The sequence below is a fragment of the Nuphar pumila genome, chromosome 4 (genome assembly GCF_984573655.1).
Source record: "Nuphar pumila chromosome 4, dmNupPumi1.hap1.1, whole genome shotgun sequence".
NCBI classification, from domain to species: Eukaryota; Viridiplantae; Streptophyta; class Magnoliopsida; order Nymphaeales; family Nymphaeaceae; genus Nuphar; species Nuphar pumila.
This window is the reverse complement of record NC_143252.1, coordinates 2,126,306-2,142,891: the sequence shown is the minus strand read 5'-3', so window position 1 is coordinate 2,142,891 and position 16,586 is coordinate 2,126,306. Positions and strand designations below refer to the sequence as shown.

General features: G+C 37.8%; 1 protein-coding gene across 1 annotated transcript; it reads left to right on the top strand.

The window, feature by feature from the left end:
* Positions 1 to 11,903: 11,903 nt before the first annotated feature.
* Positions 11,904 to 16,056, top strand: LOC149839039 (B-box zinc finger protein 25-like). The gene is made up of 3 exons (XM_090002242.1): positions 11,904 to 12,261; positions 14,968 to 15,318; positions 15,526 to 16,056. Exons 1-3 carry the CDS (start codon positions 12,079 to 12,081, stop codon positions 15,757 to 15,759), a joined length of 768 nt encoding a protein of 255 aa, XP_089858368.1. The 5' UTR covers positions 11,904 to 12,078; the 3' UTR covers positions 15,760 to 16,056.
* Positions 16,057 to 16,586: the final 530 nt, after the last annotated feature.

Genomic DNA, 16,586 nt, shown 5'->3' with positions numbered 1-16,586 from the left:
TTAAACATGATAAAACTACCTTTGGGTCGTTTATCGTTTCATGAATATAAGTACAACATTAATATTGACTAAAACCATATGATAGTACAACATTTTTTACAACATAAGTGTATTCAGTCACTTTGGTGACATGAATACACTAAGTTATCTGACTATCCTTAATGTCAATATTATATATAAAATAATATCTTAAAATAGTTCGTAAACCGAATGGACTAGACATATGACTCTCGAAATGGTTCTAAAACTGAATAAACTTATCATATGTTTCACGAACCAGTCTTAAAGCACTCTGAACCGGTCTGAAACAGCCCTGAACCGGTCATCCAAGGGTCTGAAACGGTTCTGAACCTTATGAACTTGGTCAAGTATGAACAAAAATTCATAAAAACCCTATAACCGTATGCTAAAATCTCTATATTTTCTTATATTTAAGAAAATAAGGTATTAGTATCTCGGAAGCAGTGAGAAACTGGAAGGAACCGGCCAAAACCGGCTCTGAACCGGTCCCGGAAAGAGGCTGAGTCAGTCCCTGATCCAGTCCAGGCCAAATAGTGCCTGGACCCTTCTGGATCCGGGTCGAAACCCGATTGTAACCGGATCCGGGTCAGACCCAGGGTTATCTGGATCCGGGTCAGACCCAGTAAAATCTGGATCCGGGTCAGACCTGATTAATACCTGGATTCGGGTCAGACCCGGTAAGATCTGGATCCGGGTCAGACCCGGTACAAACCGAATCCGGGTCGGGCCCGGTAATGACTGGATCCGGGTCGGACCCGGTATTACTGGATTTGGGTCTGACCCGGGGTTTACTTTATCCGGGTCAGACCCGAGCGGGTCCCCACCCGAATCCCGGATCCGATCCGAATTAACTTTATGGATCAGATTCGGGTGGGCGGGTCCGGTTCAGAAAATGAACCTGACCCGAAACAAAAAAAAATTGAAAAAGGGCAGAAAACCCAATCTTTTAGAAAAGAGGGGTTTTCCCCATTTTCATTGCCGACGACCTATGCCGCCCGTCGTCGATCAATGTCGGCCTACCGGCCGGTGACCAAAGTCGTCGCCTGTCGGCGATCAACGCCGGCGACCTATGCCGCCTGTTGATGGCGTTTCTTCTCCGGCAAAAGCAGCCATTCATTTGCCGGCGAAAAACTGGAAAATTGCAGGATCCTTTTTCAGAAATCTGGCGACTCAATAGTCGCCGACGACGGTTCCAACATCGCTTTTAATGGCAGATGAGGAGTGAAACGCCGACGGTGTCCTCACCGACAGAAAACCACCAAAACAGAGGTAACAGAGTTTTTTTTTATACGCATGTCTGTCGCCCAATGGCGACAGTCGCCGGATTCCGGCGACCAGCAATAGCGTCACCCACGGTGACCTGCTTTACTGGACTGCCAAAAGCACAGCCCGCAGCGGAAGCGGGGTGTGGGCCCATAACCCATTGTTGGGACGACTGGGGGTTTTTTCGGCGAAGCCTCAATCGGTGTTCCGCAGCGTGGCGATGGCCCTTGCATAAAAAGAAAACAGCAGAGCGTACCTGATGCCGCCATTGATGGAGCTACTGTGGTCACCGGAGTTGGTCGCCAGATTTTTCTGCTCAGTCGAACTGCAGCCCTTCACGAGCCCAGGCTACCAGATGCAGTCGGTGAGTAGACCTTCGATTTCCCGTCACAGGGTCGCTCATGATACCCTGTTTTTATACGCATAGGGTGGGAACAGTTTACATAATCGTTCCCCTTCATCCTATGCTGATTTATCGGCAGGATCATCCCTCAACGGGGATGTATCCACATTGTGGATAACCACCACGTTAATCATGGTGGTTAATCCAACATAAGGAACACTGGTGGACGTTTTAACAACTACAATAAGCAGTATAATAGGTTTAGTGGATTTAATGGGAACCTTCTAGTTTGCTAGATGTGTGACCAGGTTGGTCATACTGCTCGATTGTGCTAGTAAAACTCCAATCGATCAAACATTTCAAATGTTTAGCATGTTGTAGGGACGTCTTTTGGAAGCTCTAGTGCCGGTGATGATAATTGGTACCCTAATTCGGGGGCCACACACCATGTGACCAGTGACCTGAATAATCTATCAGTTTATTCAAATTATCAAGGTCCAGATTCAGTTCATATTAGAGATGGAGGCTATATCTCATATTGGCTCTACCTCTATTTTGAATCCTTCCAAGATTTTAAAGTTGAATGATGTTTTGCATGTTCTTAAGATTTCTTGCAACTTGTTATATGTCCATAGATTCGTCTAGGATAATAATGCTATGTTTGAGTTTCACCTGAATGTTTGTTATACAAAGGATCTAACGTCGGGGGAAAACGCTACCTCAAAGAACAAACAAATAAGGTTTATATCAGGTAGAGTTGAAAAGAAAAGCAAATTCAGAGACTCTAGTGCGAGAAAGGACATCAATTAACGTTTGGCATAAAAGGCTTGGTCAATCATCATTTAAAGTAGTTCAGCAAGTTATCAATAAACATGGTTTGCTAGTTTTAGATTCAGTTTATAATTCGGTGTATCTAGCATGTCAACAGAGAAAGTGTAACACCTGGTATATTTTTTTCGATAAATTATTTGAGAAATAAAAATAAAATTATGTTTTAATTTTTTTTTGGATTTGGATAATTACAATTTTAGTATATGGATCATGAAGTGAACCTTGGATATTATAATCAGGACATAAGGGTGGGAAGCCCATTGGATGTAGATTCACTTGGAATAAGAGTCCAAGATAAGGACTCAAGCCAAGTCAAAGTCCAACATAAGGTGGGATGTCTCTTTCTCTCCTACTTAGATTTTACTGAAAATTTGTGAGTCTTGCATGGACTCCCAAGTCGTCCCTGATGTTGTGAGTCATCTTCAATCCAATGACTATAATGAAAACTTGGACTCCGTCATCCAGTCCCCTCAAATTGATAACCATCCAATTGAGCCTGAGTCAAGTCCTATCCCATCAAAAAGATCTTCCTCAGTTGTCCCAACTTGTCCCAACTCACCATATGGTCACCAAACTTCAAGATGGAACCTGAAAACCACAGTCATATTTGTATACCCCATATTTTGATCCTACATTATTATTAACTACACTGCTTAGTGACACATAACCTATTAATTTCAAGTCTGCCAATCAAGACTCAAGGTGGCATGATGTTTTGCAAAAGGAAATTAAATCCTTAAAGAAAAATTGTACTTGAGAATTGGTTCCTGCAAAGAAAGATCAACATGTTATTGGTTGTAAATGGATATATAAGATCAAGAGGAGAGCAAATGGTTCCTTAGAGAGGTACAAAGTCATATTAGTGGCCAAATGCTACAATTAAAAAGAATGTTTGGACTATTTTGAGACCTTTAGTTCAGTTATGAAACCAACTATTATCAGAACTATGGTTTACTTGGCACTCATTAAAAGGTGGATGATCTACCAACTTGATGTGAACAATGCCTTCTTAAATTCTCATCTTACAGAGGTTGTTTTTATGGATCAACCTCCTGGATTTGAAAATCTAAAACAGTCAAATCATGTTTGCTTATTAAAGAGAGCTCTTTATGGTCTAAAGCAAGCTCCCAGAGCCTGGTTCTCTCCAATCAGCTCTTTTCTAAAATCTCTAAAAATTAAGGACTCCAAAACTGACACTTGTTTATTTTTCACAAGAATCAGTTGAAATTGTATGTTTTTGTTTATGTGGATGACATTATCGTTATTAAAAATTCTTCTAGTCAGGTGCAATGGATTATTGATAAAATGAGTGCGTAATTTACTCTAAAAGAGATTTACATTTTTTCTTGGGCATTGAAGCTATTCATACGCATGAAGATCTTCTCCTATATCAACGAAAATATATATTTGATCTCTTGAACCGATCGGGCATGACAGGAGTCAAGCCCAGTTCTACTCCTATGGTCATGTCTCCTTCTTTAACTGCTAGTACAGGGAAACCTATAGAAGATCAAACTATGTATCATAGCATAGTTGAAGCATTGCAATTTGCTAGCATGACTCATCCAGACATTGCACTTGCAATAAATAAAGTATATCAATTCATGCATTCCCTGACTACTCATTGGTCTACAATAAAACGTATTTTGAGATACTTCAAAGGCACTATTCATTGTGGTCTATTGATACATCCCTCAACCGCCTTATTCTTATCAGCTTTTTCATATGCAGATCAGGTCGGATGCCCAAATGATAGAAAGTCGACTAGTGGATATGCTATTTTTGTGGTTCAAAATTTAGTTTTGTGGAGCTCCTAGAAACAAAACATTGTATTCAGGTCCAGTACTGAAGCTGAATATAGGACCCTGATTATTGCATCAGAGGTTACATGGATGTAATTTCTCCTCAAAGTGCTTGATGTCGAAAAAAAATACCCCCACATTATGGTGTGATAATATAGGAGTTACTTATCTGCCATCTCACCCAATTTATCACAACAGGTGTAAGCACATTGAAATCGACATTCACTTTGTGAGAGAAAAGCTAGCCAATAAGGAACTTGCCATTAAATATATCTCCAGCAAAGATCACGTGGTTGATGTTTTTACAAAACCTTTATCCAAACAAAATTTTAATAATCTTTGTTCTAAGCTCAACGTCCTTCCTGGGTCATTGCACTTGAGGGTGGTTGTTAGAGATATTGGTGGGACGTCTGGGACTCCACAGAACAAGTCATCATCAAAATCCAAGATTGATTAGGAATCCCTGTTTGGGTTGACTTCCTCATCTTCTCAGGTTGGCTTAATTAACAAGAAAGACCAAGTCATTAGGGGTCCTGCTGCATATCAAAAAGTATTAAAGTCTATCTATTTGAAGTCTATCTGACATGGGACGTCCAACCCTTCTTGCTCTCTGATTAAGGGTTTAACCAATGTGTATAATCATTGTAAATGTAGACATGTTCATGATGAGTCCACAAGAGATAAGGTTTCTAGTTTCCCACACTGTACTGCCTTTGTAAAATCCATTTGCATTGAACCTCTTCAAGTTCAATTTTGGTGAGAGAGTGTCTTCCATGGATGTAGATTGATTCTCAACTGAACCATGTTAATCCTTGTGCAAGTGTGTGTTTTTTTTCTTTCGCTTTCAATATGTGCCACCATCACTTACAGAGGTTTTCAACACATGTGATACCTAAGAAAATACATAACCAATGCATATAAATGGGTAACTCCATAACTTCATTATAAGAGTTCCTATTCCCTGGAGACAAAAGAAAAAAAAAATCTAGAAGAAGAAGAACATTAAAAAAAGAAAGGAAGAAAACAAAAATAGAGTGGCATGCAGCTATGCTCTATCATATCCCTATGAACAAAATGATCTATTTTCAATGTACAAAGAGAATGTGGCTTTGAAGAATTAAAAGAAACACATTTCCAAAAAAAAATTATAAATAAAAGGTTTGGTGAACTTGTCAAGAGAAATGACAGAATGGAACAACATTTAAATGTAAAATTTCAGGTACTAAGAACAAGAAGCGAAAAAAAAATGAATGTTAAAGAACCAACCGACGATCCAGTGAGGCATGCATGCAGTGAGACCCAATTATCTTAGACTCAATTGGCCTACACCTCTAGTCAAAATGCTAGTCGATGCCATTAGCATTGCATCTTTCTATCGATCCAGTGAGGCATACATGCACTAAGGTTTTAGATCAAACGATATTGAAAATCATTGATGTTGATATTTAATTCTTTTGCACCAGATGCCAAATCCCACAAAATCCTTTTAAACCAGGGATTTGGTTAGGGTCAATCTAACAAAGTTACAAAGGCTTTAGGTGTAGGCTACCTATTTATAGGTTTTCAGGTAGATCTTAGACTTAGGTTTAAGGCTTTCTCGAATAAAAGATCAATATTCAAATGTCATGCAAGAGCTAATTGACTAAAAAAATAACATGACATAATCTAATTGGTTGTGGGTTCAGCTTAAGGGCTAAGAAAAATAGATTTGGTAGGCTGAGGGGACTAGGTTTTAGATTTTAAAAGGATATTGGGTGAATTTCGAGATTTTTGAGAATTTTGAAAGTTGAAAACTTATCTAGAAAGTCATGTTATAGATTGAATTTCAATAGATGGTGCATATTCGAGCACCAGGATCCACACATCTTTTTCTGCAAGCAATGAGGGTCATCCAAGCCTAAGTGAGACCTGTAAGGGTGATGTGACAGCTGAGGTATCCTCTTCACATGTGAAAAAGTCAATGGACACATGTTCATACCAGAAGAATTGGGACATCCCCACCTCTCTAGAGGATTCTTCCATCTTCTAGGAAGGTGATTATGAAGAGTTTAATTAGGTCATCTTAAGTTGGTTTAATTAAGAATTTTAATTAGAGTATGAGTCATGACAAAGGTAAGACTCTAAAATCCTCTCTCTAGTCTAGTTCATGTTTTACAATAGGATGTTTCATGACTTATGTGATTAAGTAGGGACTCTATCCTAGTCCTCCCATCTATAAATAGAGGTATGGGGTTCCTCTTTAATGTAATGAAATATTATTAAAGTTTTCTCAAAACCTCTCTCTAGACGTCTCTCTCTCTAGACATCTCTCTCTCTTCTCTCCTCCCTCACGGTTCTCCCTCTCCTCTCTATGACTCATGTAAGGCCAAGCCTTCTTAGGCTGGTCCTCCATCTCTTCCAAAGGCTCAAACCCTTCTGATACCCTTATTTTGCAGTAGAGTGCCTCCTTATATGTTAAAGTTAACATTGAAGCCTTGTCAGTCTTGGTTCTACTGATCAATCATCCTCCCAACATTGTCCCAATTATTTATACACTTCTTAAACCTATATCATACCTTAAGACCATTATCTAACATTCTCTAAAGTTGCTTAAGCTATCTCGACTAAGATTGTACTTGACGGAGGAGTGCAGTCCCGTTCTGCAGGTTGTTTTGCCTTTTCTAATCTCTTATACATACCCTGACCACACGTGAATGTGTAGACTCATTTAGGACCATCCTAGACCTGCTATACAACCCCTAGGACTGATCACAACCTTAGCTAAGACCCTACCCACATCTAGGACCTAACATACCAAAATTGCACCTTATTGATTTGACATAATGTATAGTTTCGTCTGCTAACCTCATCATCCTCTTCAATGGAGTCTTTCTATGAATCTTGTTATATGCTATATAAAAGAAATATGTGATAATTTCTTGTTAGATTCAATTGAGTGTGCATACAAACGTAATAAAAGAACAAACAAACAAACGTATAAACATAATACTTACGTCACTTGTCAACAAAATTTCTTCATAAAATTCATGCTCTTTCAGTCTTGGTGGCCCTTTGTGGACTGTGTCAATAATTTGTTGTCATTACCAATTGAAAAAATGAATATAAACACATACATAAAATTTTACCACTGTTTTTATACACACATGACTTGGGACATTGATTATATCTTGGGCAACACAATTGGGTCCTTGCTTGGGGGTTGGGGTGGGGGTTTAGATCCCTTTCGTTGCTGCCATATTTTTTTTTATGTTTATAAGTATTTATCGTGAACTACCTAAGATATTGTAAAAAATATACCTAAACATAGTAAACACTACACAGTAAATCCAATGCTATACATAAAAAAATATTCACATCAATAACCAAACACAAATACATATAGGGCTATTAAATACTCATATCTACAAGCAAAATAAAAGTTCAGAATGAAACAACACAAATACACAAGGGGCTATGGAACTCACCTTTTGACCTAACCTGGGAACTCAATGTGAAGGATACCTTAACATCGTCGGAATGCAATAAAAAAAATTTATGGGAATCGTCACTAGAGAATAGGAAAAATGTCGAGTGTTCTAGAGGGAAAAGGGTTAGTCTTCTTTCCAGAAATAAGGAAGAACACGAAACAAAATAAACAAAAATGAATTTATATGTGATTCAACGAGCATGAAAATTTCATGAAACTTCGTAAAGTATTATATGTGTGTCACTTATTTTTGGATCTTATCAGTTACTTAAATAAGATTTGCATGGTCTTATGTGAACTTCGTACTATATATGCGAATTTAGTGAAATATTTGTGAAGTCTCTAAGGTTTTAGTTACTGAAAGTTTGCATATTTGGTCATGTGAACTACGTACAATAGATGTGAATTTAGCATAATATTTGTGAACTTCTACAGGTTTGAGTAACAAGAAGTTTGCAAATATATGTATGTGAACTTCATAAGGTCTAGAAAAAAAATCATGTGAATCTACCTTTAAGTGAGAAGGTGTGATACCTAGAGTGCATACCAATATATCGTGTGAACCTCATAAGGTCCGTTGTGCGAAGGTTAAAATTATCATTTTAATGACAAACATTTATGGTTTTGAACATCGGGCGGATTTTCAAAAATTATGAGGTTTTTCGAAAAACATATTCATTTTCCATAAAAAGAACGTGAGTGAATTATATATATTATTGTATTTCTTTTTCTTAAGAAAGTTATTTGTCAAAAAATAAACTGATTGGTTGATAATTGTTATTAATATTGCTATTAGATATTTATGGGCTCATCCATGCGAACGGGCCTAGATATATCATGTTTAAATTAAAATAGTAACATACCTTTTGTGACATAAATTAGGGTATGTTTGGGAGCTGTTGCTCAAGAGGCAACATTATACACGTATGTGTTGTGTGTGTGTGTGTGTGTGTGTGTGTGTGTGCATGCGCGTGTGTCATGAATGGGGTGTTTAAGAACAAATTTCGTTAGGACCTTGTGAAAAACATATTTCCATGTCCCTTTTATTCGATCTGAACATACAATGTGTTTATCATAATTTATTAAGTTGAAAACATGCATTAGATTAGGTCATTTTAGTGCTCATTTTCTCCTTATATATTGCTATTTATGTATATGTTTTTTTTTATATAAATATCTATATTAATGTTAATATAATGAATTAATTTGTATTAGTTGTAATGTCATGATCTCCCATAAGTAAATAATAATAATGTGGGTAACCATAAACCATTGGGATTTGAACTTGCAACGTCCCAACACAAAGTGACGTGCACAAAGTGTTCCTGCCAGACAAGCGGAAACCCCTTTTTGTGGACAACTTATTACTTACATATATACAAATAATAATAATGTGGGTATCATATATTTTTTTCCGACAAAAAAAAGCTTGTAACCATAAACCATTGGGATTTGAACTTGCAACGTCCCAACACAGAGTGCCGTGCACAAAGTGCTCCTGCCAGACAAGAGGAGCCCCCTTTGGTGGGCAACATATTACTTACTTATATACATCGCCGTCCTCATTCCACTAGTAGCCATTAATTTTTGGATCACCCAAAGCTTGCACATGATCGATAATCTAGCTCGTCAAACGTTGATCATCACAAAACAGACCATTTAGATCATATTTATAGGGTTAGCTTTGCGAAGAAGAAAAAGAAGACAAAGATTTACAAAGTCGTTTCCACATTTGTATAGCAAATTTTTTTTCTCTCTCAATAAAATCTAAATTTTTACATGTAAATTGTTTAGTAAGATAGGTTTTACTGACTCCATATTCTGGGCTTGCACGAGTTTATTTGTATACGAAGGATGAATAAAAATATCAAAGGCCTTCATTTTTATATTGGAAAAAGCAAGCTTTTTAATTTAAAAAGATGCATGTGATTTTCATGCTTCCAAGACGAGCTTCTAGGTGAGCAAGCTCCCATGATTTTAATTAGGAAGCTTCTTAACTCTCTTTTACAATCATAAGATGTATTTAGTCCCTAATTTAAAGGTCTGTTATTTACTGGTCACCATTGCATAAAGTGAAGAGGAAGAATTTGAAGGCCAAATACACTGTTTATGTACCAGAATGATATGTCCGTCTATAAAGGTGCACTTGATGCACCCCCAAAAAATGCCTACAATTTAATTTTCTGTGGGATCTCTTTGTTCTTTCTCAAATTTGGTATCTGCATTAGAATTTACACACACAATCCAAGAGAAGGAACCAAATCCATAGTTTACAACAACAAACAACAACTACTACGCCTTCATCCCAAAACAATTGGGGTCAGCGATATGAACCAAAAAAGAAATTCATTTTGGGTCTTCCACATGAATCCTTTTCCTCCAATCATTTCTATCCAATGCCATGTCCTCGGTGAGGTTCAAAGCATTCATATCCTTTCCTATCATCTCCATCCAAGTCTTCCTAGGCTTACCCCGACCTCTTTTAACTAATATATTTTCCCATTTCTCCAACCTTCTAACTAGAGCATCATTAGGCCTTCGCCGAATATGTCCAAACCACCGTAAACGATTCTCTCGCATCTTATTTTCAATGGGTGCAACACCTACCTTCTTACGTATTTCCTCGTTCCGAATCTTATCTTTTATTGTATTTTCACACATCCATCTACGCATCCGCATCTCAGCTACACTCATTTTTTGAATATGATGTCTCTTGGCAGCCCAACATTCTGTACCATATAGTAAAGCGGGTCTAATAGTCGTCCTATAAAACTTTCCCTTCAACCGCAATGGCATTCTACGATCGCACAACACTCCAGTTGCACTTTTCCATTTCATCCACCCAACCTTTATCCTATGATTTACATCTCCATCAATTTCTCCATACTTTTAAATGATGGATCCCAAATATTTGAAATAATCATTCACCGGTATTTCTTGCTCACCAAGCTTCACTACACTCCCATCACTACTTCGTTGCTTACTAAACCTACATAGTTTGCCTCCAAAAATTCAAGCACCTTCCGCTTGGCCAAGCAACCATTAATATGAACCCTGTCATGATTCCATGGCAAAAGTTTGGAAAATAATGACAAATAGCAAGGCAGTAGCTCCCAGCCACAAGATTCTCAACACCAAAATAAACTAATAGACATCTCATCTACCTCATTAATGTGCCCACCAACCTCTCAAGGTCAAGGCAAACTTGTATGGCCGTTCTCTTTTTCCACATTCAGGCATTCAGCCATTGCAATAAAAGCTTCCCGGCCCAGGTTCAATCATCCCATCTCACCTTATCACTTTCTCTACAAGCTTCCTTTCTTTGTGATGCAGATGAAAGGTTCCTTGAGGAGTATTATTTGGTGGAGATTTATCTCTTATCTTCTTTTCAGAACGCTTGGTAGTTAGTCTGGGTCCCACCTCATATGCCCTACCTACTTGTAACCTGTCTAAGGATCTAGCCTCATGGTGCTTCCTAAATAACAAGGAAAACCTACACAACCCAATTTGGTAGGGGCATTGGACAATACTTGGATGTCGACTCATGCATAGATGACTATTTAATAGGGGTTACCCGAACCAAACCCTATAGGGTCCAGGTATGGTGATATATATAAGAAGACCAGGGTCTGGATTCAAGGGTTCGATTAATACATTTTCCCAGGTATAGCTAGTATGTGAAATTTTATATATCAGACCCAAATCTCACCCGAGTTCCGATTAAGACCTGCAATTTTTCAATGTAAAAATGATAAAAAGTATGGTTTTACCGGGTATGGTCTGGGTTTGGTTCATGTAGTTCTTATCAGGTTCAGGTATGGTTTTTTTTATAGTAAATACGATTAAACCGGGGTTTGGACCCGATACCATACCCAAAAAAATCTAGTCCAAGTCTGATTTCACTTGGGTCCGATCCAAACCCTACCCGTTGACACCCCCCTTACTATTTAAGTACCGTTGTTATCGTCTGAACCAGATTTACCTTTTCTGGCTCAAGAAAACTGATAGAGAGGGAGGGATTAAGGGGCTTAAAAACCCACAGCTTTGCAGCAAGGGTACAGTTGTAATAACTCATGCATATAAAATAAAAAGAGAGAAAAATGATCCCAAACTATTGCTAGCCACTTGTTTGCCAATCTATTCTTGGCCACAAATATAGTTCCAGCCAAACATCATAGAGAGACAAATGCCTCACAAAAGGACAGGTTCCCAAAGACTAATCTTCTCCGTCACACTACTGCAGCCCGTAGTCTCTCTCTCTCTCATATGGTCACCTCCTAAAAGAAAGAAAAGAAAAAGTTTCATACATCGCCCAACTAAAGGAAGGAAAGTAAGAAGAGAAGCCAGCAGCCATGAAGATCCAATGCGACGTGTGTGAGAAGTGTCCTGCCTCAGTCATCTGCTGCGCCGACGAGGCTGCACTGTGCCCCGAGTGCGATGTGGAGATCCACAAGGCCAACAAGCTCGCCAGCAAACACCAGAGGCTTAGCCTTGACTGCCTCTCCAACAAGCTCCCTCGCTGTGACATCTGCCAGGCAAATTTTTTTTTTCTCCCTCTTCTTTTTTCTCTTTACCTTTCTTCCTAATCCCTTTTCTTTTTCTTATGCTTTGTTTAATATTTCTTTATATGTGCTCTCCTTTTCTTAATTTTGCCTTTTTTAGTTCATCACTTTTTCCTTTCGATGGAATAGTTAATATAGTTTCCGAGCTTAGTGCATTTTGGTGTGTTAACTGTAAATTTACCACATGGCTGTATTGTTATTAGTTAGCACCTGGTAGTCTTCAATCTCCATCTTTACTTACATGGGGATCTCTGAATCTCTATTTGCAAAGTAGTGAATTAGACGCACATCAAAGATTGAATTAAAAGTATAAAACACCCATTATTCTTTATATGGGATGTGGTTTGTTAGATAGTGTTGACAAAACCTGCACCCGCCCATCAAATCTTTTTCTTTTTCTCTTTTTTTGTTTGAATAACTTGTGTTCTTGCCTCAAAATTATTGGGTTACAACCAGGCTTTGCGTACCTATTTCTTTACTCTCTCTCTCTCTCTCTCTTGTTCATTCTCTCTCTTTCTAGTGAGTTTAGTCAGACTTTTGCTCTCTTGAACCTAGGGTGTGCACACTCCTAATTAAGAGGTTATTTATGGTAGTCTATATCGAGTTGTTCAGTCTTACCTAATATAAGGCCTAAGCCGACCTTCAAGGAGTAGGCCAAAGGTCGACTGTATCTTGAAAGTATAATTATATGAATACCCATTGCACCAAGGATTGGATCAGGGCATGAAAGATAGGGTGTTAATGTGCAACAAAATTTTCTAACACAACTGCCCTCTTCCCTTGGTCCAATTCCCTCCAAAGTCCAAGGACTGATGAGCCATTTTAGGTGCTCTTTGTTTTAACTAAATAAGTACCCACTTAAATCCAGGTATGGATCAGATATCCAATTATTGTGGTCCTTTTACTTGTTACCTTTTTTTAATAAAATAAGAAAATAGCGGCCAAACGCTTGTAGGAAATTGAAAATTTTCGGATTTCTCACATTTTTATTGGTAAAATATGGGGAAAAAATGAATTAAAAATAAGAAAATGTGCTCGTAAGATAAAATAAGAATAAAATTACCCCTTTTCATGAACAATAGCCGAGAAAAACATAGAAAACAAACTACGATTTAAAAAAAAAATATATATCATGGTATTATTTCATTGAAAATGAAGACATGAGGTATCACATTTTTTTTTTTGCCATATTTTCAAAACATCACCAATATCTGTCATAGAGCCGGTAGGTATAGGGCAGATTTCACAAACCAGAAAACTAATCTGAGTTTTCCTCAATGTTGTCAGTATCGATATCGGCCCTAAATCATTGGACCACCGATTCAGATGTATCGCCTGATACCAATACTCAAGTGAATCATTCTGTATGGGCCAAAAAATAATAAAAAAATATTATGTGTCAATCATAACGCTACGTGACAGGTGTTAATATTTTTGCATTTATTAAAAAATAGCCGATTCAAGGGTGAAGCTTAGCGATTTTCTGCCGATACTGTCGATACGCACGGATACTCATAACATTGATTTTTTCTATGCAAATCAGATTATGTTTCAAGTATAGATCACGGTTATGAACATCACAAAAGAACGTGATATTTTATTATCAATTGCAAATGTCTATTTCATTGAAATGAAAAGCTTTTATTTTTAATATATTTTAAATGTATGCTATTTTTTAATTTGTAAACTTGTTTATATTTTTCGAAACTTTTCTGTTAGAAATCTAAGAAAATTGAAACTTTAAGAAAATCCGTGAGAAATTCACAGCTGACCAGTCATCGTTTTAAACTGTCATCACTATGGTTCAGATCCACCTACAATTATTTAGTTCGGAGTCTCCAAACTTGGGTCCACTATCCAATGAGGGCAACCTGTATATTCAATAGATTGGAATTCCCAAGTCTTTAGGGTGTTAGAGGTGTAGGTATGCTTGACTTCTTGGAGAAAGAGAGCTATTTCTTCCATAACTATAAACTCAACAAGAAGGGCTGTCTGCAAATGTTCTTTTGTCCAAAATATCCTTTACATGGGAATGAAAAAAAAACAAGCACTATGAAGAAAATTATATGTCATAATCCCTTATGTTTTTACTGATTGAAGCACCCTCATGTTGAAACAAATGATTTCGTATTATCAAAAACCTAGAGCAACATACCGAGATCAACAATGATAATTATAACACTCCTGTACAATTTGGGACATCCAACTCCATTTTATTTTTCTTATGGCCAATTCGAGCCCAATATTCCCTAGTTAAGATGTCAAAATGCCCTTTGCTAGGGATGTGCTTGAAAGCCATCTAAAACATGTTCTTTAAATTCCAAAATTTATGACCTTGGACAATTTCATAAAAACAAATATTTCTTGGATGGACCTTTCTTGAATCATAAATTGCCATCTTTTGTAAAAATATTGCAATTGATGAATTTGGATATGTTCCACATGAACTAATAGACATTGGAATTCATAAATTAACTTGGAAATGTTCACAGAAACTTTGAAATTCCCTGGACAGCTACGCTCTTGCTCCAAACCAGGTCCAAGTGGGCTTGTGATCCTATGCCTCACCCACTAAGCCGGTCTTGATCCAGCCTTGTGTGATTGCCAACTTTGAAATCTAAGTCTCCCTACTAATACTATAGATATGCCTTAAATCTAGTTTTCTTATTTGGTGTATAGGAAAAAGCAGCATTCATATTTTGTGTGGAAGACAGAGCACTCTTCTGCCGTGACTGTGATGAGCCCATACATGTACCAGGGACCCTTGGTGGCAAACACCAAAGATTTCTAGCCACTGGAATACGTGTGGCTTTGAGTGCCCCATGTGTGAATGATTCTGATCAAGTTCATCTGGAGCCGCCGGCAAGCCAAAATCCGGCAACCATCAGCAAAAAGCCGGTTCGATCAGGCTGTCCTGGAGGATTCTCAATTGATAATTTGGTGCATCAGCAGCACCAAGCGCACTCACCACCTGATAGTTGGACTGTCAATGAACTTCTGCAGTTTTCAGATTTTGAAACTGGCAACAAGGTGAGCGACATCACATTATTCCGGATTATGCTTGTCAGAATTTTTTGGTATCTTTTCAAATATCTCAAATATCCAGGTTTTTTTTATATCCTAGTATTGTTACAAATTATAAGTCTTTTCCAAGGGATATGCATTATTACAAGTACTATCACTAGTTACCAACATTATTGCTGTTTCCACTACCATCATTTACTTTGGTGATTACAGAAAGAACCCATTGGATTTGGAGAGCTTGAATGGATCACAGACATTGGACTCTTTGATGATCATATGGATCAACAAACAGTATCAGCAGCTCAAGTGCCCCAGCTGCCATCACCTTCATTCAATCCAAACCCATCCAGACCTACTAAATTCGCACCCCCAGTCAAGAAACCCAGGTTGGAGATCGACTCGGACGATTTCTTCATTGTCCCTGATCTCGGCAATATCGATTATTGAGGGCTGCTGGCCGGCCCCAAAGCTTGCAGCCATGCATGCATGGGCTACATATTCTGTGTTTTGGTGTATTTTGGGGGCAACTCTCAGTGTATCTGGTTTAGGTACTCAAGTAATATTGTTTAGAAGAAAACTAGTTAGTTAATTATGGTATTAGGCCATAAATTAGATTTTTTTTTTTCATGTGATACTTTCTCTCTGTCTCAGCACTTACGGTTTTGCTTATGTTCATGCATGTGTGGAAAATTAAATGCTTACCCAAGACTTTAAGATCTTGATATCTATGGACGCGTGTGCAAATTTTTATCTGTCCTTTTTTTTTCTTGAACGAAGTATAAATTCTTATTGATTTGAGAAAAATGTGTATATGGTGAAGAAGCAGCATTTATTTACCCAAAAGAGTTTTTAAAAATAAAATGAAGGGCATACTTAGGCGATGAATCCAAAATTCATCAATAAAGTTGCCAAAAGAAACGATATCAAACATGGTGTTGTTGAAAACAGCATGGCCAACCTTCAATGAATATCAAGCTTACTGCAGCAACTCCAAGAGAGAGTGTCTAAGCTGCACGGCAGCAGCTCAGTCCTGCTGCCTATGGTGAAGATGTTCTCGAGAAGTGTATATATTGATTTTTTTACATGCGAATCAAGTTGGATGCCGCAACAAGTAGACAAGACCAACGAGAGAGCTCTTTGTTGTCATTACAATCGGAAGAGCATAAAAAGGAGACTGAAAATGCTAATTCATGTCCATCCACTCCTAAGAATGGTAAAAACTCCTACTCCTACTCCCACTCTCACGGAAAAAAACCCCGTGTTAGGGTAAGGCC